The sequence below is a fragment of the Atractosteus spatula genome, chromosome 19, assembly GCF_055471065.1.
Source record: "Atractosteus spatula isolate fAtrSpa1 chromosome 19, fAtrSpa1.hap1, whole genome shotgun sequence".
Lineage (NCBI taxonomy): Eukaryota > Metazoa > Chordata > Actinopteri > Semionotiformes > Lepisosteidae > Atractosteus > Atractosteus spatula.
Window position 1 is genome coordinate 426,150 of NC_142724.1, and position 11,016 is coordinate 437,165.

The following is an 11,016-nucleotide window of genomic DNA, read 5'->3' on the forward strand; positions in this document are numbered from 1 at the left end:
TTTTACAAGACTGTTTGGGTTAACTCTTGGGTATTGCAACCAGAAATTTTACCTAAAGTCTTCACTGCACACAAGACACTGGTTAAACTAACAGTGGTGTTACAGAAACTACTTGAATGGCCTTTTGCACTCCTGCAATCCACATGGGTCACATCATTCTGCCCCTTCTCCTGTTTCTCAGAGCAGTACAGTGCAAGCAGATGTACACCAACCACAAGGAGCGCTACACTGCTCCAAAGATCTACCAACCCCCCAGCCCACCCCACAAATCCTCGCCGAGATTGAAGGGCAAAGAAAAAACATATCCGCCATCTCCGACTGCCAGGCTGTGTACCCAAGTGGGGGGTCCAGTGCAATCCAGGGGTCAAGTTAAGTCCAGCGTGAAGCTCGGGGAATCAAACATCACTCCAGATCCACTTAAGGTTTTTTTATTTCATGCACAAAGAAAACAAAATGTAGTACCAACTACAAAAATGTATATCTTTTTTTTTTTAAATAAAAGTTGAATAAACATAACCTTCCCTTGCAAACAGCCTACTGGCTCCTTCAACTTCTCTTTCCAACAGGTTATTTTGCCAGTCATCATTCACAATTTGCAAGACTAGTATTGTCATTTTACAATTCTTTCCTTTTTCCTTCTTCAACGAAGCACCTTCCTCCATGGTAGCAGCTGCCTGCGACACAAAAGAGTTTTATACACCTTTTATACAGCATCGTGGACAGCAGAGCACTCCAAACCCAAGGGGCTCTGCAGAACTCCTCAGGATGCAGCCCTGGGACAGGAGCAGAACAGAGAGACCCAGGAGCGTCTTCCGTTCCAGAAAGGGGGGGGGGAGGATGTACAGCAGGGAAACAGCGCATAAAAGGCACGTTCCCCCCCCCCCCCATAGCAATACAAATCTTAAAATCGGCAGATTGTCCGTCGACATGTTCAGGGTCACTTAATCCTACTTTCAACATAACTCGTTTCCAAACCACTGAAAAAGAATTAAGCCCTTTTCGGAGTCAGAAAACTGCCATTTTAACAGTTTTGATGATGCTGCATGACATTCTTATAGGTCAGAGGTACAATCCTCCAAGCTCCTTACAGGGTGCACACAGGGCTGTGATTTATTCTGGAGGAGCCTTTCCACAGCCCTGGAGTTATACCTGAGGAGTGCCAGTCACTTCTTGGGGGAGAGATCCTTGGCCTGGTGGGCCTGCAGCACGGCCACAGCCTCCTCCACCTGGCAGAGACAGGCGATTAGAGCCAAGTTCCACCTGACCAACCCAAGGTCTGCAGCTCACAAAGCACACGAAATATACAGATCCCCAGACACGAGGTACTGACCCAGGAAAGACACTAATTGCATTTGAATCTCTAGTCATCCTCCCAATACAAACACCCCAGGCCCCAGCCTTGCAGAAAGTTTAGTCAGCCGCCATGCAGGGCTTTGCGCAGGCATTCATCCGAGCCTCTTCTCCACGTGCCAGGAGCTTGCAACAGCATACCCTGCTAGCGGGCTCCAGGCAGAAGACAGAAGCTTCACTTTCCAACTGTGTAGACTGACTGAACAGACACTGAACTGCCCTCGACATCGGAAACCACCACCATCCGGCCATTTTATGGATTTTAAGTAAGCAGTACCATCATGAACATCTCATTCCTGAAAATGTTTTTTTTTTAATATATGGCATAGTACCCATGTGTCTGACAACTTCCCCTCCAAATTCCTTCTGCGCACACGCTGTCCTCGTACGAGAGGAGCGCCCGAGGTGCCCGCCGGCTCACCTTGGACTGCAGGGACTCCGGGGACTCCAGCATGTGCAGCAGCTCCGAGTTGTCGATCTCCAGCAGCATCCCGGTGATCTTGCCGGCCAGCGTGGGGTGCATGGCCTGGATCAGCGGGTACAGACGCTCCCCTGCCGCCGGCAAGAGGAGTGGTGACCCACGGAGCCCGCGCCGCCACGAGCCGCCGCGCCAGGGCAGAGCGGCCGCGCAGACTTACCCAGCAGCTGCTTCTGCTCCATGAGGGGGGCGGCAGCCAGCATGGAGGCAGTGAGGGGCTCCTGTCCTCTCACCACAACCGCTGGCTCCATCACCTGCTGCACAACACAGGTTCAGCCCCCCCGCCGGCCTGAGACCCCGGCACGCGTCACCTGCCCCCCGGCGCCCGCCAGTCTACCTGCTGCACTGGGACCTGACCCGGCATGGCGATGACGTGCTGCACGTTCCTCACCCCAGCGGAGTACTTGTACTGGCTCACCCCTCTGACGATGGCGCTGGACAGGGGCGCGCGACCGTTGGTCGTCTGGGTGCCGATGTTGGCTGGAGAAGGAAAGGTGTGCAGGAGTCACAGACCAGCCCAGTCTTCCTAAACTCCAATCACTGGTACTCCTCCCCCACCCCGCCCCAGCACTTCCCTGGTGTATAAAAAACATCCCCCCCCGATTTCAAATTAAATGACGCAGAGTTTCCAATCCACACTGCGGAGATTCCTGAAGAACTGCAGCAGAGACATTTATCTAAACACCTGAACAAAGCCCATTCAAAGGAGATCATTAACATGAGCCTTGATTAACAAAGCTAGAAACAAAAGGGAAGCCATTCGATTACAAGTCCTTACATTTGCATATACAACACTTTTCAGTCCATCTAGCTTGCTTGGCAGCTAGTAGCCGAAGGTCTACTGGATTGACTGGGTCAGTGCCTCTGAGGAGTCAGAACACTTGAATGGGGGCAGCCTCAGTCTTCCCTGTTCAAGACTAAAGAAGTCCAGCTCTTTAAGCCTGTTTGTGCTGCACATTCCTTAACTGGGGAATAAAGCTGGCTGCTCTGCTCCAGACCGCTCTCTGCTTCCAGGACAAGCTCTTTTTGGAACACTGGCAACAAACTTGTAAACGGTAATCCTAAATGGGGTCTTCCTACTGTATTGAATACTTTTAAAAATTATATCTGGCAACTATAAATTATATTTGCTTCTGCGACTTGTATACAATATTCCACAGATTACCCTTCTCACATCACACATCACCTGGCAGTACAGGAAGTGGCCAGAGCTCCCCCAGATACATCAAGACCTGTGCTGCAGCCCTCAAGGGAGTCTCGCTTTCAAGCTGCCTGGCACAGGGGCGCTCAGGCAGACGACTGCGACACGGACAGGGGCGGGGGGCAGCGTGTGGCCGCACCCCGCGGCGGTCTGCCTACCCATCCTCTGCGTGTTGCTCAGGACGCGCGGTGCCTGCGTGGAGGCCTGCCGCATAGTGCTGATGGGAGTGGAGGGGCGCCGGGGAGGGGCCGGCCTCAGCAGCTGGGTCGGGTAAGGCCCTGGGGCTGGCAGGGAGAGGCGGAGAAAAACATGACAGACATATACACACACACACACCTGCAGGAGTGTCTTACCAACTACAGTCCCCTGCTTTGTTAGAACATTTCTCTTTCCAACGGATTCCCCCCCCCCCCAAAGTGCTGCCCCCACTTGGGCGACACACAACAGCCCCACTGCACAGCAGACCGGGGGCAGGGGTGAGACACTGCGTCACCAGGTGAATGAGCCCAGACTGTTCAAACAGAGGGTTTTAGACAAGACACCAGGGCTAACACCCCTTTCGTGGGAGAGTAACCAGAATCAGATTAACCCGTCATCCAAAGGACAGCAACTCCTATAGCACAGCGTCCCCGGTCACCAAACTGGAGAGCTGGCTCGGAACTTGTAATGCAGAGTGGATGAGCTCCAGACACTGGTCTTCCTTACAGTAGTGGTAATTCCAGGAGTGACCAAGCTGACTGACTGGCTGGCTGGCTGGCTGGCTGGCTGGCCGGCTGTGCCAGATGAAGCTACAAGAAGCCAACCCTGCTGTATTGGGCATCACGTTTAAAGAACTAGAATCTAGATTCTTCTATGAAAACCCACGTCTAGAGAGCTTCACCCCACAAGTCCTGAATCAAAAGTCGCCTGTTAGATCAGGATCATGAAGCCTGCCCAAATGCAGCTCCGATTAGACTTACTGACCAGCTTAGTTGAAAACAAACAGCTCTAGTCTACCATGTTGAACGTTTCTTCCAATGTTGGACCATGAACGCGGCCAAGAATCCCACCCGAGATTCCTGGGGGACCTACCCTGTGGTCTGGGGGGCTGGGTGGTCCAGCGAGGAGCTGCACGGATTGAGGCCACTGTGTTGGGGGCATAGAAAGAGCGGCCCTGGGGCTGCAGGGAAGAAGAGAAAGATTTCCAGGGAAAGACCCAGCTGTTCCACTGAGGAAGGTTCAGACAATATGCTACGGCCCAGAATTAATATCATGTGGATTGATATGCATTGCTTAAAAACAAATCAGTGCTTAGGATGGTTAAAAAAAAGACATCCTACTTGCAATGTTGCAGACAAAATCCAGAGTCACCTAGGTGTACAATATGGTGCAGACAGCAGGATCCTTTTAACACACAGGCAGACATGACCTCCTCACATGAGTAACCTTTATGTTTTCAGTGGAGGGCTTACCTGTGGAACAGCAGGTACGAAGTACCCTGAAGACTGCTGGTAAGACCCTATGATCGGGCCTGGCATGGCCCGAACACTTGCCAGCCTCTGCATGTACTGGTTGGTCAAGATGGCCTTCCTCTCCTCCTTCCTCTGCGCCAGCGCCACGTACAGCGGCTTGGTGCTCACGATGCGGCCGTTCATCTCCGTCACGGCCTTCGTCGCCTCTTCGGGGGACGAGAAGCACACGAAGCCGAAGCCTTTACTCTTGCCCCCGTCCGTCATCACCTGGGGGGGGGACAGCATAGCGCCATGGTCACTGATAGAACCTGACTGGGCTTGCAATGCATCCTCTACAGACACAGGCTCTCATCCCACGTTCTCTGCATTCCAGCTCAGAGGTTCTGCAAGCTCCCCAGTCACTGGCTAGCTCAAGGAGGCTGCTTCAGCATCACGAAATCAGAGGCATGCAAGGAGAGAGCTTTGTAGAACGGACAGTTTCCACCTTGGCACTGGTGATGGTCCCGTAAGGCGCGAATTCTTTCCTCAGCCTCTCGTCGTCGATGCCATCGTCCAGGTTCTTGACATACAGGTTGACACCCTGCAAAAGACAAGGACGGAGCAGCAGCAGCAGCATGAAACACCTTTCAGTCCTGCTCTGCACCATTTTCAGTATCAACTGCCCCAAGCAAAGCGTGCAGGTACAGTACGGAGACAGGAGTTGGGAACAGAAAAAAGCACCTAGCTTTCAAGATCCCTACCCCTAGCTCAAGATCAAGCCACACATGATCTACTGCTCAGGTGACAGCCATGCCAAGTCTAACAAACGGAGGCGCTGTGCCTAAGGGGGCAGTTCTGGAAAACCGTGCAGCTCGTGCGCGTCCCTCCTGCACTGTACCTGGTACCGGTGGATTCGCTCTTGTTTAATTTGCTCAAACTTGCGTTTCAGCTCGCCCTGCCGCTCCAGCCTCTTCTGGGCCCTGCCGACGTAAATAACTCGCCCGTTCAGCTCCTTCCCATTCATCTCTTCCACGGCCTGAGGAGGAGGAGGAGGAGGAAGAAGACGAGTTCTTTAGACAGCAGAGCAGACCTCCAGTCAGCTAGCGATCTCCTACCACACGCCTGCAGATTCTCAACACTCTAACCTTAACCCTGCTGCTGCAGATAAACTCTACATCAACAATTAGTTCCTTTATGTTTTAAAAATATTATGGACTGCAACTGGACAAGTCACTTTGTTAAAAGGGCTTTTTAGTGGACTTGTTGGCACAATTTCACTTGGTTCCATGAGCCCAGCCTTCAGTGCTCAGATCTGTGACGGTTGCTTCCATGTCACAAAATGAAACCCTAACTCCAAATCAGTCTTACCATAGGAACAACACTACACATGAGGGCTTGGCTGATGAACTATGGCAGGATACTCTGTTTTCACTAGAATAACAGAATTGTCTCAATTACAGGCACACTATACTCATGGAGACATAGGCAGGATTTTTAAAACTACCAGCAGTTCTGTGCAATGTGTTTACTCAAAGCCATACAAGTTACAAGAAACTAGTTTATCACACAAGAGCTGTGTGGGATGACATCGTTCACCACACAAACAAGAGTGACCGGAAGCAGGGCCTGGCTCCGACCTTCTGCGCGTCCTCGTGGTTCTCGTAGTTCACGAACCCGAAGCCCCGGGACCGTCCCCGCTCGTCCACCATCACGCGCACGCTGAGCGTCTTGCCTGGAGGGGAGGGGAGGGGAGGTTGAGGACACACGCACAGACCCCCCCCCCCCCAAACCCGAGAGTCCCCAGACGGACCGCCTGACCCCGGCGCTCACACCACACTTCTGCTCACTCACACAAACCCTACTGAAGCTGGACCTTCTGCCAAGCCGAGAGAGCAGGCTCATGTTTTAGAAGACTGCCATCGAGTCCGTATGAGAATCCGTTTCAGGACTCCGGGAATTTCACAGATTATTTAAATTCAAAGGCCTAGTCGTGTAGGATAAGCACCTTTAAACAAGTCAAAAGAGTGTAGCCTGTTATAAACTACTAGATCTAGTAAATTGCTCCTGTAATAGGTTTCTCTCTGTCTTGCACCTGGAGAGCAATGTAAGCAGTGGTGTTCTGGGAAGCACAGAACCACACAGGGCTGCACAAGCTTTCAGGTCCCAGCGTCTCGCCTCACTCCAGCTGCCAACAGAAGACTCCATGAGCACTTGTCTCACCGTATTCCGAAAAGACCTCTCTCAGCTTGTTGTCGTCGAAGTCCTCTCCGAAGTTCTTGATGTACACGTTGGTGAATTCCATCGCCTTCGCACCAAACTCTGCCTCCCTCTCCTTTCGGGATTTGAAATGGCCAACAAAACTGCACAAACCCCCACCCATCCCCAGAACAGACAGTCACATTCTCTGCTGCAAGGCAAACATGCAGAACATAGGCGTCACCCATCACCAAGACATCAATGCTAGTAAAGAAATTCACAATAAATGGCTAGCTCCTTTTCAAACACATTTCTATCCAGCAACACCTATACAGAAACTCTGGTCCAGGTCTGGTGCCCAGCTCACACCATTGGCTGAAAGCCTAGAGATCAGGACAAAGGGAGTATCACTTACGAGGACACGAACCCCACAGCATCTCGAAGCAAGGCTGCCCTTTCCCAATACTCACACTTTGCGATCATTCAGCAGCATCCCGTTCATCGTTTCAATGGCCCGGTTTGCTGCCTCGTGCGTTTCAAAGTGAACAAAACCATAACCCTTGGAGCCATTCTCATCACATACGACCTGCGAAAACGAGAAAATTGGGGATTCAAGACGGCACCAGTCTCCAGCCACAAAGAAATGAATGGATATTAAAATACAGCTGCACATAAACAAGCACTTACAGGTACAGTTTAACTATTTGACTAGTTTTGCAGTCCCAGCAACTCAAGATGGAGGCACTAGAGAAAAAGATGCTCAGATACATTTCTGAGCTAATTTCCAGCCCACTTCCCTATGCAGCTGGTTCTGACCGAAATTAATCTGGGAGTCTCTGACACTGTACCTTGCAGGAGAGGATGTTGCCGAAAGCAGAGAAGGTGTCATACAAGGCCTTGTTGTCGATGGACTCGTCCATGTTCTTGATGAAGATGTTGCCCACTCCTGACTTGCGCAGCCCGGGGTCGCGCTGAGACCACATGATCCTGATTGGCCGGCCCTTGATGACCTCATAATTCATGGTGTCCAGCGCACACTCGGCTGAGAACGAGAGGACAGGACTTCAGCAAGGCCCTGAGCCACTTGGGTTCACAGAGGCTGAAAACTTCCCTGAGTGGAGAATTTTCTCATTGAGACATCTGCCCCTGGACTGCGCCTCCTCTGAAATTTGGGATAATCTGAAAGCGCCTGCACACATCGCAAGGGAACACCTTAGTGACGGCAAAAACTGCAGCTATATTGACTGGGTGCAGGAATGGAACAGCAGCTCCGACAACACTGCTTGGAGCTCAAGCATCTTGCCACATGGGTGCTGCAGGGTCCAAACACCACACTCATCAGACCAGTAACATTCAAGCTGAGGAGTACATTAAAGACCCCTCCAGGGGTCTGCTTGGACTCAAAATCCTTTGACAGGGTAACAGAGACTCAGGACCGGGAAGCTCCTGTAATATTATGCCCAACGCGCTGCGTCACTCTACTTTTCGCCAAGGGCAGTGGCCCAGCTCTCGCATACTGACCCAGCTGTGAGCACTAAAGCAGCTTAAGGCTGCAGGAGAGGAGCTAAGCAGGGATCAGAACCCTGGATCCCCAGCACTCCGTGGGACAGCCCTCAGCAGGGGCTTCCTCTTCCTCTGACAAGCCAGGCAAACACTTCGCTGCAGCAAGGGCTCTGCAAGAGGCGTTAACAGAAGGGGAAAAAAAACCTACCCATTACAAGTTTACTCTAAACGGCAACAACTGAAATTCTGAAAATTAGCCATTGAGCTTTGCTGCCAACACTTAATTCTCCCAGCATCTCTTGCAGAGCTGGTTTTATGGCAGAAACGCTCACAGATGCTTTCATTTGGCAACAGACCAACTCGCCGAGTGTTCAACAAGCCCACACCACAGATTCACAACTTCATTCACCATCCTTCACGATGATCCTCGTTCCCCTGCCCACAGCGCTGACCTTGCAGGGAGGCAGCAGAGCCTCAGCCCCAACACAGATCACCCCCCAGCCTCCAAACACCCCATCCCCTCTGTCTGCACCCCAGCCTCACAATACCCCCACACCCCCATCCCCCCTGTCTTCACCCCAGCCTCACAGCACCCTAAAACTCCAACACTCCTGCACCCCAACACCTCAGTCCCCTCTGTCTGTACCCCAGCCTCACAGCACCCCAACACTCCTACCCTCTCCGTCTGCACCCCAGCCTCCTGTCCCTCACCGTCGGCGGGCTGCTGGAAGTTGATGTACGCATATCCCAGGGACCTGCGGGTGATGATGTCTCGGCACACCCGGATGGACATGATGGGCCCAGCAGGGGAGAACTTCTGGTACAGCATGGCCTCCGTAACGTCGGGGTGCAGGTCCCCCACGTACAGAGAGGCCAGGGGGTATGCGGGCCCGCTGCTGTTCATCAGGAGCTCGCTGGGGAGGGACAGAGAGGGTACCACCACTGCACACACTCACCGGCCTGTGGGTTTCCATCGCTCACAAACATGATAGAAGAGCTCAGAGGACGATATTTAAATCTGCTATACGAGTCTGTCAAGTGCTAATACTGGACAAGCTATTGTCAACCACAAAACACTTTGCCCCAGATAAGCCACACCCACCGTAAACGCTGAGCAACAGGTGATTTTTTTTTTTTTAAATGAGATAGAAAGCTTTTTATTTTACTTTTAGATGATCCCAAATAGATTAATTAATCTGAGAATTTCCTTTACGCAAGCACATCAAAAAGCCCATTTTGTACATTTGTTCTGGCGACCGCTTACTCCAAAATATCGCCTGACCCTGCTCAAAACACCGCGAAAAATTTACGAAAACGAAAATTAAAAAAAAAAAACAGTTAGCACGGCCGACGAGACGGGAGCAAACGCGTAGAACTGGGTTTTAAACCGGATCCCTGTGGCGCCATTTCCCTCCAACAGCGTCGCGCGCGGCACCCATCAGCCGTGCTCATTCTGATCTGGCGGCCCGGCCCCCCAGAAGACCAACCCGGCCACAGCCGAGCAGAGCGACCTACAGGGCGGGCTTCGAGGCGAACCCTTTGCGTTTCTAAGTAATGGGCGGAAAACGAAGCCCTCAAAATCGTGAAGAAAAGAAAAGCTGCGTGAGCTGTTTAACAAATAAAACACAAAGGCTCTTACCTGAGTTAGCGGTGGGGGTGGGGTGTCTTAAAATGCTTGTTCACGCACAGACCTCTTTTTTTAAACGAATTTTAAAGCCCCGACTCGCCGTGGCTCGGCCAGGAATCGGCGAGCCGGAAGGTCAGGTGTTTTTAAAGGCTGTGCTCAGGCCGCACCCCCGGGCGGGCTATCGGACAGGGAACGAGTTAAAAATACCCGCACAGATAAATCAACACGGGTAACTATGTAGTGAGTTTAAGCGAGTTATTTGCATATATATGGGCCACCACTTTGCTGTGAGATGGTACCTTTGGGCAAGTCATGAAGTTTAAATACATTCTGGCCTTTAAATACCGAAATTAAATAAAGATGTATCTGTAAGAGTATGATCTTTATTTTTGTTACCAAGTTTTAATTCATACATCCTCCAAGCGTGTCATTGATCTCGACTGATAAAGCTGTACATTTTAGGCCGAACCAACAGAAGCATATTATATAGAATAGGACGAGATGCTCATTAATTATTGTTATAATGTTGCTGTATCGTGCCCTTTGTGAGGTGTGTACTGAGGAGATACAAAGGGTGTTAAGTATGTTCGAACCTACAATATTGAATATTCCTTAGTCTTGTTTGTCAAAAAAAGTTAAAATAAATCCCATAACGAAAAAAAAAACATTAAGTATCATATCTTCTTGATAAAGGATATGTAAAAAGAAATGGTTTGCACTTCTAATATGCCCAAAGAAGAATCCTTAAAGGCTAGAAAAGCACTTAAATTTCCTTTGTGAATTGGATGGAGAAATTAACTTCTGCATTGTAGTGTGATCTTTGTTTATCTGAACAGTGTTGGCTCTCAGCTCTTAACAAGAGCCTTGTTCTGCTTTGGTTGTTCTGTCAACAAGAGTAGAATTAAGCACTCTAGAAAGGACCCTGAACTTGGCACGATATTGGTGCAAAATGAAATTGTTAAATGTGGTTCAGTGACAGCCAGCTTACACTAACAGTACCAGTTTCTGTCAAAAGCTCAGCCATTTAATGCAGGGAATGTTTCATTAGTCTAGAGCGCGCGCAGATCGAACTCTTCAGTGAACAGAGACGTGAGGTATTGAGAGGGTCAGGCAGTGTGAGCGACTATATTCTGACACCGGCACGGACATGTTCCCCATCAGTACATTGTCTTTTACAATCGTATGAAGCAAATAAAACTTGTCCATCTAGGTCAAAAGCTAGGCAAGGCTA

At 50.6% G+C, this 11,016-nt stretch overlaps 1 protein-coding gene across 1 annotated transcript; it reads right to left on the bottom strand.

Annotated features, from left to right (window-relative positions):
* Positions 1 to 544: 544 nt before the first annotated feature.
* pabpc1l (poly(A) binding protein, cytoplasmic 1-like) lies at positions 545 to 9,839 on the bottom strand. Its single transcript, XM_088937775.1, has 16 exons — positions 9,798 to 9,839; positions 8,870 to 9,072; positions 7,504 to 7,697; positions 7,126 to 7,241; positions 6,680 to 6,819; positions 6,097 to 6,191; positions 5,358 to 5,495; positions 4,965 to 5,060; positions 4,481 to 4,747; positions 4,101 to 4,188; positions 3,188 to 3,313; positions 2,166 to 2,308; positions 1,989 to 2,085; positions 1,772 to 1,902; positions 1,150 to 1,226; positions 545 to 674 (listed from the first exon to the last, which is right to left on the bottom strand). The coding sequence occupies exons 2-15, from the start codon at positions 9,060 to 9,062 to the stop codon at positions 1,164 to 1,166; spliced, it is 1,887 nt and encodes a 628-aa protein (XP_088793901.1). The 5' UTR covers positions 9,063 to 9,072; positions 9,798 to 9,839; the 3' UTR covers positions 545 to 674; positions 1,150 to 1,163.
* Between the last annotated feature and the right edge of the window lie 1,177 nt (positions 9,840 to 11,016).